This window comes from Coregonus clupeaformis, chromosome 10, assembly GCF_020615455.1.
Source record: "Coregonus clupeaformis isolate EN_2021a chromosome 10, ASM2061545v1, whole genome shotgun sequence".
Lineage (NCBI taxonomy): Eukaryota > Metazoa > Chordata > Actinopteri > Salmoniformes > Salmonidae > Coregonus > Coregonus clupeaformis.
This window is the reverse complement of record NC_059201.1, coordinates 42242370-42259886: the sequence shown is the minus strand read 5'-3', so window position 1 is coordinate 42259886 and position 17517 is coordinate 42242370. Positions and strand designations below refer to the sequence as shown.

The 17517-nt window shown below is 42.3% G+C and overlaps 1 protein-coding gene across 5 annotated transcripts; it reads right to left on the bottom strand.

The window, feature by feature from the left end:
* Positions 1-433: 433 nt before the first annotated feature.
* Positions 434-11354, bottom strand: LOC121575095 (phospholipase DDHD2-like). Of its 5 annotated transcripts, none has more exons than XM_041887935.2 (18): positions 11115-11354; positions 10741-10821; positions 10428-10585; positions 9873-10069; positions 7987-8076; positions 7705-7828; positions 7347-7436; positions 6981-7122; positions 6574-6782; positions 6168-6229; positions 5927-6055; positions 5753-5842; positions 5370-5516; positions 2112-2267; positions 1903-2008; positions 1509-1667; positions 991-1114; positions 434-894 (listed from the first exon to the last, which is right to left on the bottom strand). In XM_041887935.2, the coding sequence occupies exons 3-18, from the start codon at positions 10564-10566 to the stop codon at positions 828-830; spliced, it is 2031 nt and encodes a 676-aa protein (XP_041743869.2). In that variant the 5' UTR covers positions 10567-10585; positions 10741-10821; positions 11115-11354; the 3' UTR covers positions 434-827. The 5 variants fall into 5 exon arrangements, with proteins under 5 accessions (XP_041743869.2, XP_041743871.2, XP_041743872.2 ...); XM_041887937.2 differs by having other exon boundaries at positions 5370-5513; XM_041887938.2 differs by having other exon boundaries at positions 5370-5510.
* Between the last annotated feature and the right edge of the window lie 6163 nt (positions 11355-17517).

Genomic DNA, 17517 nt, shown 5'->3' with positions numbered 1-17517 from the left:
GCCAGTCTCCAGACCTTAATCCCATAGAAAATCTGTGGAGGGAGCTGAAGGTTTGAGTTGCCAAACGTCAGCCTCGAAACCTTAATGACTTGGAGAAGATCTGCAAAGAGGAGTGGAACAAAATCCCTCCTGAGATGTGTGCAAACCTGGTGGCCAACTACAAGAAACATCTGACCTCTGTGATTGCCAACAAGGGTTTTACCACCAAGTACTAAGTCATGTTTTGCAGAGGGGTCAAATACTTATTTCCCTCATTAAAATGCAAATCAATTTATAAATTTTTTTACATGCGTTTTTCTGGATTTTTTTGTTGTTATTCTGTCTCTCACTGTTCAAATAAACCTACCATTAAAATGATAGACTGATCATGTCTTTGTCAGTGGGCAAACGTACAAAATCAGCAGGGGATCAAATACTTTTTTCCCTCACTGTAAGTGCTCAATTGCAACAAGGACATGGTCGAGCTAAAAGTGTGAATGAGCAGAATGGCAGCTTAAATGAAAAGTTGGTCATAGTTTCCATATTTGTAAACAAATTAGAAGGAGCCCATAATCATATAGTAAATTTAAAATGCATTCTTACGCAAACAGTGCATTAGGTATAGACCAAAAATAACAGTTTATGTACATTAGTAATCTCCAGATCAAATCACAATTCAAATTAAAATCACAATTTATTTAAAGTGCATTTACCAGAAGCCTCAATACACTTTACAGAAAAATAAATAAAAATGAAACCATAAAAATGTGATGCATCCTGAGTCTTCTCTAGTAGATGCATGATACACAACTCAAAAGATCCATCCTTTACATTGACATCTGGAGATGCTAGAGAAGGATTCCCTTCCCCTCGTAGATTTCTCTCAAAAGCAGCAACACAGTATCCTCAGAATCCCTGAAACACACAAGAAAACACGAAATACTGCAGAAAACATGTAAGCTATTTCAATACAGCATGAGTCAGAGCCAACCCTAGCTCAGTTGTTCTTACCAGTAGCACAGATGGCTCTGAATAGCAAACAGATATTCGTTGAAGCTCTCTAGGGGTTTCTCTTGAAGGACGTAATCAAACCGACGTCCACCATTCAACATTCCAAAACTGATATTCTTAATCTCTGTAGGTGAGACTGTACAGTTTTAGGCCCTACTACCTGGAAAACAGTATTGATGGAACATTCCTCTAACACAGTTCAAACTTTATTGCCTCCCCAGGGACATTTGGTTGCAGGCAGGGGTAACATGATAAAAATACTCATAGTACATACAAAAAACATGTCACACAAAGGACAAATTACACCGAAACATCATCATATTACATTAAGTTGCTTTTAAAGGCCTACCTGTGTAGTAACGCTGTAATTACTAGAGAACAACAGTGGAATTTGTTTTTGAGAATATGAAGAATAAAGTAATGCATGTATGTAAAAACATTGCACATGGTTCCTAATAAATGAGTGAATAAATGAATGAGAGAACGAAAGTAATACATAAATGACACCAGTCTCTCACCTTCTGACTCCTGAGGTGGCAGTGCAGCTGTGGTTCCTACCCTGGCCACTGGGGGCAGTGTGTTAACAGGTAGCGTGGTGAGGGTCTGCCACACACCACGGAGAGTACTGATGGAGAGCAGCAGATCTGAGCTGACTCGCGTCAAGCTGTCTTTCAGCTCTGGGGGACACAACGTCAATACAGGGTCACTGCATGGGAACACAAGGTGGATGAAAGCTTCCACACGCTCACTGGATAGCAACGATGTAGGCCAGTGTTTTTACATTATCAGGCAGGTCAGAGCTTTAGTAATGCTCCCTTAGGGTCTTAACAAAAAGCTCATGACATATGGGGCTACCATATCTTGAAACGTTTCTGTAATGTCCAGATCAAAGCTTCACGCCTCAGGTCTCACCGAGATGCATCCTCTTCCTGCCCTTGTGATGTGGGATCAGCATTGGGGGCAGGTCCACCCCTGGAGACACCACCATGGGCTCAATCCTGAAGGCCACCGGGTCATACTGCATGGAGGAAGAACACATTGTCAGGTCCTTATGAATATTCATGACTTTGATTGACTTTAGCTACACTAAGCATTCACTAACACATGATCCATAAACATACTGGATGGTAGATGTTGTAGAAGCTCTTGCAGGTGGGGAGGCTGTATTTGGGGTCGATCCTCTTCAGGCCGCGCACCGTCAGGAACATCCCTATAGGAGACCCCAAGGCAAAGAAGGCCTGCGGCTTGAAGGCCAGCTGAGGGTACACAATGGACACCTGGGCAGGAAGGGAAGGGGTTAATGATTACAGTTTTTCTCAGTCGCTTTGGTGCATTTCTTAGATCAAAAGTGCAATTCTTGATACTACTTGTACAAATTCCAAATCATCTAGTCACTTGTGCACATCATTAAAGCAATTTCTTATTCCTTTGAACAAATTGCAATTGCTTTTGTACATATTGCAATTGATAATGTACAAGTGTCAGCTTTTTTCCACATTTTCAATTGCTCATGTCATGTTGATCAAAATATAGTAGATGGTTCTCTGTTGAATAGTCTTACCCCTCAAAACATCTAGGCATTAGTTCCTTGCATAAGCCATTACATGCAAAATTGTTGAACTATTTGTCATAAACTGTCAAGCATAGTTTTACACATTTCTATTAGACCTTTTGTACAAAAACGTAAATTGCTGAATCGTGCAGGTGAAATTAACCCTCACTCATGAAGGAATGTAAAGTGTTAGTTCAACCAACAATCAACCAGTTGTCTAAATTGCTCAAAGGTGCATCTCATGAAGAATCAATTGGCAAGCATATATAGACAGACCACAACACAGAGTTGCAATTTTCCAATAATGGATGGACCAGGAAACGAACAGGGTCAACAGCCAAGAGGAGGAAGAAGAGGAGCAAGGATGCGTGGTGGAAGGCAAAACAGAGGAAGAGGCAGAAGAGGACATAGGCGCATATCTGATGACATAAGGGCCACTATTGTAGACCATGTTGTCAATCATGGCCTTACAATGGCTGAGGCGGGTCGAAGGGTGCAGCCGAATATTGGGAGATCAACCGTGTCCTCAATAGTACAAAGCGTTTCGAAGAGAGAACAGGTATGTCCACCAATGTACAGTGCACTGTTACTGTATATAAGCAGTATACTGTATACTTCCTACAATGCTTCATATTACAGTAGTCCACTTGTATTTCACAGCATACAGAAATATACTCTATACAGATACATACTGCACCTTACATGCACCCACCTGTATGTTTTACAGTAAAATGTGTGTTCGCATAGTTTTTGTCTATGTGAAAGTGTGCGATGCATCACTGCATTTTTCCACACATAGGACTGCAAGATTACCTCAAACCGGTGGCAGAGGACGCCTTTTCACACCTCAACAGGAGGAGGCTATTTGCACCATGGTCCGAGCAAACAATGCCATGAGACTCAGGGAAATACAAAGGACCATTATAGAAGACAACGATGTCTTTGAAAACATCCATACGGTTAGCATCTCAACCATCGACAGGGTGCTGCATAGAAACCAGATGAGTATGAAACAGCTGTACCGTGTACCATTCCAAAGGAATGAGGACAGAGTTAAGGAGCTACGGTACCAGTATGTACAGGTAAAACATATATCTATGTAACTACTTTACAGCAACATTTTATAGTGTTACATAGTACAGTAAGCATAAACTGCACACATTTCCATTGCTGTGGAAGGAACATGCAATATATGTACATTTTATGTCACTCTTCCTTACCAAAACAAATTCAACTGTGTGTTCTGGGATATAGCGTATAATGGAGTTGGAATCAAGTGAACCCTCTCACAACTTTGTATACGTGGATGAGGCTGGCTTCAACCTGACCAAATGCAGAAGGCGGGGTCGGAATATCATCGGTCACAGAGCTACTGTGGATTTGCCAGGCCAACGGGGAGGAAATATCACCATGTGTGCTGCTATTTCGGAGCATGGTGTCCTAACCCATATCCCCCTTTTAGGGCCATACAACACCCAGCATCTACTCAACTTTTTTAGAGACTCTCTACAGGGCTCTCATCCCTGATGATGAGAGGGGTCTGTTTAGAGAGGATTTGCCAAAGTATGTGGTCATTTGTGATAATGTGAGTTTCCATCGATCAAACATCATAAGGCAATGGTTTGTGACCCACCCGAGGATGCTCATAGAATTCCTCCCACCTTATTCACCATTCCTTAACCCAATTGAGGAGTTCTTTTCAGCATGGAGGTGGAAGGTGTACGATCGTCAGCCACACACACAGATGACCCTGCTGGCTGCAATGGATGCAGCATGTGAGGACACCACAGTAGACGCCTGCAGAGGATGGATAAGGCATTCCAAAAGATTCTTTCCACGTTGCATTGGAAGGGAAAATATCCGGTGTGATGTGGATGAGAATATGTGGGCTGACAGACAGGAACGTCTGGATGTGTAGAGACAGCACTAGAACAGTGCTGTGGGCAAAGTTGTGCCTTAGGGGTGGTTTCCTGTGTTTCTTTCTAATTTAGTTTTTTTTCCTTTGTGCCCCTTGGGTTGTCCAGTCTCTTTCAATCAATAACCCACATACAGTAATATGTAAATAGTACTGTTGAAATTGATATATGCCATAGAAGTGCAGCCTTGTGCATTTTCAATACAGTAACTGTCATCCAAACTGTAGCCTAAGTTTACATCAGGTAATACTGTCAAAGTACACAGTTCCATTGACAACATGCCTAAACATTTTGACAACCTTGTTCGTGAACAATGACTCAATGACTTATCATTCTGATGACACTGACATGATTGGCATGAATATTTACTTTTGAGAGATGTACTAAGGATTTTTAGTGACTGACTAGCTTTAGAAACATATCTATTGTATATTGCAGTTTGTACAAATTGTTCTGAGAAATGCACTTATTATTTTGCACATGTTAGGGATGATGTGAAAAATGCACCAAAGCGACTGAGAAAAACTGTAATACTAATTCAGTATGCCCCATGTGTAAATTCTGAATTTCTTCACTTTCTGTAGCTAAGCATGGCTATCAAAATGTATCAACATTTAAAAATGAAATTAAACATTTAATTCATTTAGATTTTCATTTGTATTTGTTGGGCCTCATGTTAACTGCATCAAGACATTCTATTACTTTTGTATACTCTTTAGCCAGTAGTTCTGAAAGTAGCACTCACGAGCCAAAAGTGGTCCCCGAAAATTGCATACTACTTCACATATGTGCAGATATGTGCACCATGTCATATGTCCTCTCTCTCTCTCTCTCTCTCTCTCTCTCTCTCTCTCTACTGTATGTGCATGTGTACATGTTACAGTATGCAGTCACTGTTGTTGTTTGTTTACCTGGCCAATGCCAATGTCAAAGTTCTTGAAATCCACTGGGCTGGTGGAGGGGGCGTCTGAGAGGGGCGTTGGTTGTTCTTGGACCTGGGAATACACACCTGGAACGCCAGGAACTGGGTGGGATGTTCCTGTCATGGATTCCTGCTTCTGGGCCGAAGGGTGGGTGGGTGGGTGGGTGGGTGGTTAGGTAGGTAGGTAGGTAGGTAGGTAGATAGATAGATAGATAGATAGATAGATAGATAGATAGATAGATAGCACAATAGATCCAATAGACTGGAATGTCAGATCAAAGAAGCTTGATTTTTAACACAAGGGGAACATTTCACATGATGGTTATGTTCGACAATGAATAGATCCATTTGGAAGTGGATAGGATATCATACCTCTCTCCATCTCTTCAACAAGCACATGATCTTCTTGCGAGGCCCCAAGGGTATTCCCAAGTCCTTCAAGTCCTTCTCTGAACAGAGAGCCTAGTCAATAGACAGAGGACACACACACAGTTAGAAAGTCACAGACCCACACACACACGTGCACACACACACACACATGCTTACCAGTGATTCTAAGTCCATCTGCTCCTTTGTAAGCATTTTGAAAAACTCGCCCAATCCAAAGTTCCTAAGTGTTTCCTCAAAGCTCTCAAAGTTAATGGAGGTTGCTTCACTTGGGCTGCTGACGCTACTCTGAAGCAGAAGAAATATGGGATCAACATTGAGCTAATCAGAATAAATATGCTGCTGGTTGTGGCCTTGACCAAAATGGAGCTGTACATTTTGGCAGTAGCCTACTACTTACTATCTTTTCATCTGTGTTATGTATTTCTTGATTTGTCAGAAGGTCAAAGAGGATCAGAGAACCTAGAAAAGTCATATAAATAAAGAATATGAATTACTATAATGGCTATCAATACTACACTCTTAGAAAGAAAAGGTGCTATCTGGAACCTAAAAGGGTTCTTCGGCTTTCCCCATATGAGAACCCTTTGAAGAACCCTTTTTGGTTCCAGGTAGAACCCTTTACACAGAGGGTTCTATATGGAACCCAAAAGAGTTATACCTGGAACCAAAAGGGGTTCTACCTGGAACCAAAAAGGCTTTTTTCTAAGAGTGTAGTTTTTCCTAATAAAGTCTAAAAAGACTGATAGAAGAAAAAGTTATAAGGGGTCCAAAAAAAATAAAGGAGAGGTCTATGGGGTACTGACCCAGACTGTGTCCAGTCAGTGACACTGCCCCAGTGAATTGTGGGTGGCGCTGAAGGAAGATGTGGTGGAGGCGGTTGATCTCTGAGGCCACGGTGTCTATGATGGTCTGGCAGTAGGTGGGGCTGTTGTAGAAGAACAGGTCCAACACCGTGCTGTTGCTGAACTGACGCAGACGACTGATGCTGGGCAGGGTGATCCTTTGGATATCCCTGTTGGTAGGAGGAAGGTAAGAAAGGGTTTGTAATAGTGTGTGTGTTGTGTGCGTGTGCATGTGAGTGTGTGCGTGTGCGTGTGTGTGCCATTCTTTTGTGTTCAAGAACACAAAACCCAGTAAACAGATGATTTAAACAACAAACAACACAACAACAGCACTCAAAGCCAAATGATGGAAGAGTCCAAGGCCTTACTCGTCCACCCCAGTGGCGTCCCCATGCAGCACCTGGTGCCAGTTGACTGGCAGGTACTCCACACGTCCCATGTGGGCGCCATCTTGGCTCTGCTTGAAGTGACTGCTCAGCAGGCTGAGTGAAGCACCACGGAAATCATTCACTACAGGCGGGAGAGAGCGCTTTAGTATGTTTGTGATATGCTTTTGCCTGTTGGTACAATTAACTGCTAGGCCTTTGTTTAAAGTAATATGGTCATCTCATGACTAACCTATCAAGTTTGCATTAATCCATTTATGGGAATGTCTATGGGAAAACAGGAATTGGGAAAAAGCAGAGTGCAGGTAAAGGTAAGGTTTTGGGGTAGGGGTCAAAGGTTATACACACCACATTGAACGACCCCACGCAGCTGGATGTCACATGCCGGTCCAATGCCATGTACCATGAAGACAAGGTGATCCACTTGGTAAGGCTCTCCTGAATGACCAACAACACAAATAATGTCTACTGTGTAAGGAATTGTAATATGTTATCATGTAATTACCAATGTGCACATGATCCAATGCATTGGATGCTCCACAACTTGAGTTCTCTGTAAACAATGTAATATCCATTGTTCAGGCCAATTCCCAGTACTGTTTGCATGAAACACACATATCAGTACAGTACAGGTGTGACAACCTCACAGAGCTGTAGAAATCAAAGGCCTTTGTGAAGATGGAGGCCTATACATTTGCGGGCTTACCTTCAGGTATCTCTATTGAAATACCCTCCAGCCCCCTTTTGACGGTCCTGGGTCGACTCTGCTCAGAGGCAGAGGGTAAGCTTATCCAGTCTTTTGAGGGGATCGTCTGTTGCTGTGTCATAAACTAACGGAGACAGAGCAAGGTCTAGAAACTGTCTTTGTTGCATTTTATTTTACAGTCCAATATTTGCATCTCTACAGACATACCATGCAGGTACTAGTGACAGTAAGATATACTGTGCTTCTATACATGTCAGGTATGGATGGGAGAGGGAGTCATACCTTACGGCTGTGCAACACCACCGTTTCTCCAGTGTGGAATTCTAACTTCCTCTTCCAGTCATTCAGCGTCACTGATATCATGTAAGCCTCCTGTGAATACAGTGATGCAAATGTAATGGACTAGGGTTCAAACCCTGGTCTCCTGCACTCCAGGCATTAGCTCCGGGAGGTAACACAAGTCTTGGGGCATGCTGTTGACCCAGGTTCAAACCCGGTCAATCTGCAGTATACCCCTTTCAGACGGTAGAAAGAAGTAAACACTGGCCCCACAAAACTACAGTACTAAGATAAACACCAAGGTAGATATTTTATCACTTTGTTATGATTTGTGTTTGTGTGCATCCAATATGGCACCTATATAGTGCACTACTTTTACAGGGCATTTGGATTGTATTCAGACCCCTTGACCTTTTCTACATTTTGTTACGTTACAGCCTTATTCTAAAATGGATTTAAAATAATAATAATAATCCTCATCAATCTACACACAATACCCCATAATGACAAAGCAAAAACTGGTTTTTAGACATTTTAAATACGGAAATATAAAATTTACATAAGTATTCAGACCCTTTACTCAGTACTTTGTTGACGCACATTCGACAGCGATTACAGCCTCGACTCTTCTTGGGTATGACGCTACAAGCTTGGCACACCTGTATTTGGGGAGTTTCCCTCTCCCATTCTTCTCTGCAGATCCACCTAAGCTTTGTCAGGTTGGATGAAGAGCGTCGCTGCACAGCTATTTTCAGATCTCTCCAGAGATGTTTGATTGGGTTCAAGTCCGGGCTCTGGCTGGGCCACTCAAGGACATTCAGAGACTTATCCCGAAGCCACTCCTGCGTTGTCTTGGCTGTGTGCTTAGGGTCGTTTTCCTGTTGGAAGGTGAACCTTCGCCCTAGTCTGAGGTCCTGAGCGCTCTGGAGCAGGTTCATCGAGGATCTCTCTGTACTTTGCGCCGTTAATCTTTCCTTCGATCCTTACTAGTCTCCCAGTCCCTGCCAGGTTTCCTCCAGAGAATCTTGTTTCTCATGGTCTGAGAGTCCTTTAGGTGCCTTTTGGCAAACTCCAAGCGGGCTGTCATGTGCCTTTTACTGAGGAGTGGCTTCCGTCTGGCTACTCTACCATAAAGGCCTGATTGGTGGAATGCTGCAGAGATCTCCACAGAGAAATTCTGGAGCTCTGTCAGAGTGACCATCGGGTTCTTGGTCACCTCCCTGACCAAGGCCCTTCTCCCCCGATTGCTCAGTTTGGCCGGGCGGCCAGCTCTAGGAAGAGTTTAAGTGGTTCCAAACTTCTTCCATTTAAGAATGATGGAGGCCACTGTGTTCTTGGGGATCTTCAATGCTGCAGAAACAATCCTGTCTCGGAGCTCTATGGCCAATTCCTTCAACCGCATGTAACAGACTCTCTTATCCAGAGCGACTTACAAATTGGTGCATTCACCTTATAGCCAGTGGGATAACCACTTTACAATATGTCAACTGTGGGACCTTATATAGACAGGTGTATGCCTTTCCAAATCATGTCCAATCAATTGAATTTACCACAGGCGGACCCAATCACGTTGTAGAAACATCTTAAGGATGATCAATGGAAACAGCATGCACCTGAGGTCAATTTCAAGTCTCATAGCAAAGGGTCTGAATACTTATGTAAATAAGGTATTTCTGTGTTTTATTTTTAATACATTTACAAACATTTCTAAAAACCTGTTTTCGCTTTGTCACTATGGGGTATTGTGTGTAGATTGATGAAGAAAACCCTTTATTTAATCAATTTTATAATAAGGCTGTAACATAACAAAATTTGGAAAAAGTCTAGGGGTCTAAATACTTTCCGAATGCACTGTAGGGAACAGGTTGTCATTTCAGACTGTGTCCTACCTCCAGGACGAGGCTGGTGTTCTCTGGGTAAGGGGTGTAGGAGTTGTCCTTGTCTCCTTTGTGGAACCAGGAGCTGCGCCTCACCTCCGAGGGGGGCTGCTCCCAGTACACCGCGTAGCGCCTCCTCTCCTTCAGCCTCACATCGAACCGCCTACCCTCTGTGGATACCACCACCTCCTCCGCCCCACGGGTCTCCCCTGTTAGGAGCATACCCACAATTATGATGATATGGTTATAATCATCTTTATCATTGCTGTTATCATCAGGGACCACCTCATTACCTCCCATGTCTTATTGAACAGCACAGCCCAAATTAACAAAACCGTAACACTCTACATTACAGCACGAAATAAAGCTGTAATTACATAGTATGGTAACAAGTTATAGTTACTCACAATGAAAACATTACTTGCCTAGATACTCCTTAATTTCAGTGTAACTATATTCTTGTTTCAGGGGTAATAAATCACACATAATATGGTGTTATAGTACAGAGCGGTAACAATACAATAACAATTTGTATTATTTGTAAAGGTTTGATGAATTGTCTCATGCCATGTTTGTGTGCCTCTTCCAGCCTTAGTGAGTCCTCTCTGCTGAAAGGGAGCCAGGAGTCTTTACAGTCCACCTGCTGCTCGCAGTGGAACCAATGGTGCTGCACCGGCTCATATACACCTTCTATCACACCGTTCATGGCAGCTAGATCAGAGAAGCTAGGAAAGAGTGGAAGTGAATAGAATATATTAGAATAGAATAGAATAGAACGGAACAGAATATAATTCTTAGATTTTCTCTTTAGGGAACTTTCATATGTGTAGTCTGCTTTTAAATAACAAAAATATAGAAAGAGATAAAGAGAGAAGCTCACCTACTGTCTGGCTACTGTATGAGGATGAAGGGGTAATTTGAGAGGCTCAGGTTGGTCACCCAGGCAGCTTTAACGGACCACCTGGGAGGCACAAACAGCATTCTAATATTTACACATTCATCTGATGTTTCAAGGAAGATATCATTGTGTTAGATGCTAGCTAAGAGCTGACAATTGGATCTTTAGTATCCTTCAAATACAAGAAAGACAGCAAGCACATGTTTCTGTCCTATCCGTGGATAGATGGTGCTGAGTAAAAACATACTACCTCATAATATACTGGGAATGTTTGCCAGGAGTGAATATCGTGAATTCCTCTCTTATATTATTTAAACTCACATTTTTTAAAGTAGACATCAGAAATAGCTACATACCTTCAATGTACAGCTAATGTTATAGTATGGGACTCCATCAAATATGCCGGTTCCTCCTGAGTGGATTTCTCTGTTGAAAGTTGCAAACAGACGTCCTTAGAAAATATCCAAATCCAAACGCATTTAGATATTGTTGAAGGCAATAGCAAAAAAAACAGAAAGGTTTGTTGAGGTTCCCAACAGTGGGGACTTTCCTCTGATTCACTTCACACTTTGCAAGCTTGTCTCAACACTCGTGTGTTCCGAATGACTTCACTGGTTTAGTGATTCAGAGTGGGATCAAAGGTCAATTCCAATGACGATGAAGAGGTGTGGGGAAATAACAACAGTAGGCCTGTAGGCTATATTCACAGAATCCTAGAGAGAAATTACCCAAATCTCTATAACAATTGTGCTTTAACTCATTAATAATAATTTGCTAATTTCGTCCTAAGCTTAGAGTGGGGAATGGTTTTACATTACTATTGTTTTATCACATAAAGATAAGCAAAAATGTCAGTCTTTGACACTTTAACTTTAGTCAGTCCATATATACACAGTAGTCAAATCTAATCAGATGTACAACAGACACGTTGTATGTATGGAGTAAAGTGTAAAAGCTACTTGCCAACTGAATGGTCCTAATGACTTGTTAAGACAAGGGGTCAGTGTGTTCTGCTTTCCATGAATCATCTCTTACATAGGACACAATGTTCCACCTGTGTAACATACTGTGCATAGACATAGAATCACTAGAACGGGAATACCTGTTCTAGTAATTCTATTTCCATGACGCTGTACAGTTAAAACATAAACCACTGTATGGCTTCAGAGATAGCATGGGTGAAGTTCTCTGCTCAGCAAACAATGTGGAAAACTGTATTGACGTTTGACAATGTAAAGAAAGTCGTCTGAATCCATACAATCCCTGGTAACAAACTTTATTGACACAGTATTGTGGACAACATAACACATCTGTAACTGCATTAAAAAAGCAGCCATCTGATTAGGGCTGCTTCAGTGATCCTGATTCCATATGATTCATTATTCCAATTTGGATTACTCTTGGATTTGTAGAACATGGTCCATTTGTGATCCAAAGTAAACGTGGTGATCCTTTCACTTCTATACAATTGGTCTTTCAAAGATAAGAAACATTGATATTATTTAGCATGACAGCCTAGAAATGCAACCATGTCTTTACTTTCACTTGGAATACAGTCATGGTCAAAAGTATTGAGAATGACACAAGTATTGGTCTTCACAAAGTTCGCTGCTTCAGTGTTATGAGATATTTTTGTCAGATGTTACTATGGTATACTGAAGAATAATTATAAGCATTCCATAAGTGTCAAAGGCTTTTATTGACAATTACATTACGTTTATGCAAAGAGTCAATATTTGCAGTGTTGACCCTTCTTTTCAAGACCTCTGCAATCTGCCCTTGCATGCTGTCAATTAACTTCTGGGCCACATCCTGACTGATGGCAGCCCATTCTTGCATAATCAATGCTTGGAGTTTGTCAGAATTTGTGGGGTTTTGTTTGTCCACCCGCCTCTTGAGGATCGACCACAAGTTCTCAATGGGATTAAGGTCTGGGGAGTTTCCTGGCCATGGACCCAAAATGTCGATGTTTTGTTCCCCCATTCCTTATGGCAAGGTGCTCCATCATGCTGGAAAAGGCATTGGTCATCACCCAACTTTTCTTGGATGGTTGGGAGAAGTTGCTCTCGGAGGATGTGTTGGTACCATTCTTTATTCATGGCTGTGTTCTTAGGCAAAATTGTGAGTGAGCCCACTCCCTTGGCTGAGAAGCAACCCCACACATGAATGGTCTCAGGATGCTTTACTGTTGGCATGACACAGGACTGATGGTAGCGCTCACCTTGTCTTCTCCGGACAAGGTGTTTTCCGGATGCCCCAAACAATCGGAAAGGGGATTCATCCGAGAAAATGACTTTACCCCAGTCCTCAGCAGTCCAATCCCTGCACCTTTTGCAGAATATCAGTCTGTCCCTAATGTTTTTCCTGGAGAGAAGTGGCTTCTTTGCTGCCCTTCTTGACATCAGGCCATCCTCCAAAAGTATTTGCCTCACTGTGCGTGCAGATGCACTCACACCTGCCTGCTGCCATTCCTGAGCAAGCTCTGCACTGGTGGTGCCCCGATCCCCCAGCTGAATCAACTTTAGGAGACGGTCCTGGCGCTTGCTGGACTTTCTTGGGCGCCCTGACGCCTTCTTCACAACAATTGAACCTCTCTCCTTGAAGTTCTTGATGATCCGATAAATGGTTGATTTAGGTGTAATCTTACTAGCAGCAATATCCTTGCCTGTGAAGGCCTTTTTGTGCAAAGCAATGATGACGGCACGTGTTTCCTTGCAGGTAACCATGGTTAACAGAGGAAGAACAATGATTTCAAGCACCACCCTCCTTGTAAAGCTTCCAGTCTGTTATTCTAACTCAATCAGCATGACAGAGTGATCTCCAGCCCTGTCCTTGTCAACACTCTCACCTGTGTTAACGAGAGAATCACTGACATGATGGCAGCTGGTCCTTTTGTGGCAGGGCTGAAATGCAGTGGAAATGTTTTTTGGGAATTAAGTTCATTTTCATGGCAAAGAGGGACTTTGCAATAAATTGCAATTCATCTGATCACTCTTCATGACATTCTGGAGTATATGCAAATTGCCATCATCAAAACTGAGGCAGCAGACTTTGTGAAAATTAGTATTTGTGTCATTCTCAAAACTTTTGACCACGACTGTAGACAGCACAGATTGAGTGAGGAGAATGGGCTACTTGGTACATTTTGGCACCCTTTTCCAATTAAAGGGGGGTTAGGGTTGTGGTTGAGGCTAGGGTTAGGATTTAACCAGAATGTGGACATGAAGCTAGGGTTAGGGTTAGAGTTAGGGTTGGGGTTGAGGCTAGGGTAAGGGCTGTGGACACATAGCTAGGGTTAGGGTTGTGGTTGAAGGTTAGGGTTGAGACCATAAAGTCTTTGTAGCTTGCAGCCTCTCACCTCCTATAGACAACTTTCAAGGCAATAAACCGTTTCACAAATTATTGACATTTTGAAGAACTAAGATAAGCTTGCTTTTACATGAAAAGCTCATATCTACTTACTGATAGCCCATGAACATGTTTTGACTATAAAATATAAAATACAAAACTGTCTTTCTGAGGGACTTATTGTCACTTCATACTACATAATACGAAAGATGTCCGTCTCATACCAGGTTTAAGATCAATTCTGAATACTGAATACAGGAAGCAAAATTTGAATTTAATTTGAGTTAAAGGAGGTAGAATGTAATTCAAACCAATTAAAAGAATTCAACTGAGACATGACATGAGTCTCATTCCTTTGACAAATATGTCCACATCTTGGTTCAACCCTAACCCTAGCCTCAACCAAAACCCTAACCTCAACCCTAACCCTAGCTTCACATCCACATCCCGGTTCAACCCTTAACCTAGCCTCAACCACAACCCTAACCCTAGCTTCACATCCACATCCCGGTTCCATCCTTAACCTAGCCTCAACCACAACCCTAACCCTAGCTTCACATCCACATCCTGGTTCAACCCTTAACCTAGCCTCAACCACAACCCTAACCCTAGCTTCACATCCACATCCCGGTTCAACCCTTACCCTCAACCACAGAGTTGCCTATTATTTGATTAAACTGTTATCTTGCCCATTGAGTTTGCCTACAGCTACTTTGTAGAAAGGAGGGGTTGCCCAGCGTGACCCTGTACCAGTGGAGGCTGGTGTGAGGAGCTATGGGAGGACAGGCCATTGTTATGGCTGGAATGGAATCAATGGAACGGAGTCAAACGTGGTTTCCATATGTTTTATCTGTTTGATACCGTTCCATTTATCCCATTCCAGCCATTACAATGAGCCTGTCCTCCTATAGCTCCTTCAACCAGCCTCCACTGCCCTTTACCTACCCAGAGAGGCATCCTTAATGTCCCCCTTCTCTGTCCTGTTCAGGAAGGTGAACAGCATGATGACAACCAGCAGGGTGAAAAGTACAATACTCTGCAAAACAGAGAATGAAAGGAAAATACAGCTGTGTATGTGTTTGCATCAGGCATGTGCATCAGATAGCACTCTACCTGTGCAGAGCACATGCCCCTTTGCCCTGCCAGTCTCCAAATTGCCCTTTTGGGTGGTGGTATGATTTCCCCAAAAAATATATTGTCTTTGTCATTGTTGTTTGGAGCCCACGGTGGTTAGTAGACCGGCAATGTTGACTGCCGGAGCGGGAGAGCGGGAATAGGTGTGACACGTCTGTTGGTTGCGCCTGTTGATCATCCCTGTAAGGACCACGTGCATGCCCGGTTGCGCTTTTTTGCCAGTCTGCCCTGTACAGAGATTGCGCGCGCCCGGTACCCAAACATACATAGCTTGAGAGATATGGTCACCGGGTTGAGTGTGTGTAGCTACCCAGCAAACCAAAATTGGTTCTGTGAAAGTTCCCAGAACATTTGTTAGGTCGCGGCAAATGTTCTCATAACACAAAAACTGTCCAGTCATGCTAAAGATTATAGAATGTTTGCATAAAACATTTGCCTGATGTTGCAAGAACATTCCTAGAACACATTTAATCTGTTCTTTACATTTTCCCAGAATGCTTTATTAGGTTGTGAGAACAGTCTGGTGAGAAGATTGCGGGGACATCACAAAAGGGTGAGGAACTATCAGGGTGAGGAACCATCTAACATCAAGTTGTAAAATAGTGAACTTCTCCTTTAAAGTTAATTAATGCATGATATGTAACCAACCAATATAATTGTAATATGCTACATCTTTGGGGGATTGTGTTGATAGTAGTGGGAATGATTCTGATAAATAAACACATGAACAGAGAGCCATTGGGAAAGCCAATGACAAAGCCTGAAGGTCAGAGCAACACCAGTGGCCAGGCAGGATAAGAGAACACTTCATCAATAGGACTACTGTAATAGATTACAGTGAGAATGTTGATGCCTCAACCTCCTACTGTAACATGAGATAATATAGAAAGGGAAAGGAAAAGGGGATACCTAGTCAGTTGCACAACTGAATGCATTAGACTGAAATGTGTCTTCCTCATTTAACCCAACCCCTCTTAATCAGAGCAGTGCGGGGGGCTGCCTTAAAGGGATACCTTGGGATTTAGGCAACTTCCCCAGAGTCAGATGAACACATGTATACCATTTTTATGTCTCTGCGTCCAGTATGAAGGAAGTTAGAGGTAGTTTCGCGAGCCAATGCTAACTAGCGTTAGCACACTGACTGGAAGTCAGATTTTTCTACCTTGCTGGTTCGGGGATTTCGAACAAGCAACCTTTCGTTTACTGTCCCAACACTCTAACCGCTAACATGTAACTGCCAAAATTTAAAAAAAAACATCTGCATCAATTTTTTAATCGCTTTGGTACTATTTTCACAAGTATGTGGTAAAATCTCACAACTCTTAGTACAAAACTCAAAACAGATCATCAAAAAGGCTGTTTTTTCAAAACTTTAAGCGCATTTTCAATTGACTAAGTACAACACACTAAATCACACAGTAACTTTTTCAACAAACCTAATCAGTGTTTCATCTAGAAATACCTTTCATATAAAGTAATTGCCTTTCACAATGCAATGCTCACAATACTTTTCATATGATTATCTTCTCATTTGTTTAAATACATTTGACCATCACTTAATCCAACTGCGTTTAATGGTTAATCACTTAAATGTTTGTTAAACCTATAGATTTTAAACTGGTTTGTCTATTATATATGGATTTTGAGAACTACAGAAATAAAATGTGTGTTTGTAAAGTATAAACATCTAAATTACATGTATGGTACATGATAACTATACAATGACTACTCGTTATTGCTAATTGATTTCACATAGTGGTAACCACAATTGGTCACCATATAAAAGAGGGTGTGTGAACACTTGCAATTTCTTTCAACATGGAGCAGGATTGACAGCAAGGAAGAGGAAGAAATCAAAGAGCTCGTGGACAAGGGGCCCGTCAGAGAGATGGGCATGGGCCCCGTCAAAGAGGTCAAAGAGGTGGGCATGGGCCCCGTCAGAGGTCAAAGAGGTGTGCATGGGCCCCATCAAAGAGGTCAAAGAGGTGAGCATGGGCTCTGTCAAAGAGGTCAAAGAGGTGGGCCTGGACCCCGTCAAGAGGTGGACATCGGAGAGAAGGAGGCAGACGGCAGGGAACTGTTATGTCTAATGAAGTCCGGCCATCGTCGTTGACCATGTGGTAAGCAGAAGCCTTACTATGGCAGTCAATGCGATCATGAGAACATTTCGCCAAGAAAACCGGTAAGTCTGCAGGATATGCACTATGCTTTACCATTACATTTACAGTAAATAACATAATACTGCATGTAAATTCACAGTATTACAGTTCCAGTATT

Coding starts and splice junctions, on each gene's coding strand:
- LOC121575095 (XM_041887935.2), bottom strand. CDS start 10,566: ATGAACGGTGTGATAGAAGGTGTATATGAGCCGGTGCAGCACCATTGG. Junction 8,077..9,872: donor ACACCAGCCTCGTCCTGGAG/GTAGGACACAGT, acceptor CTGTATTCACAG/GAGGCTTACATGATATCAGT. Junction 2,268..5,369: donor TTGACATTGGCATTGGCCAG/GTAAACAAACAA, acceptor CTTCCTGCCCAG/GTGTCCATTGTGTACCCTCA.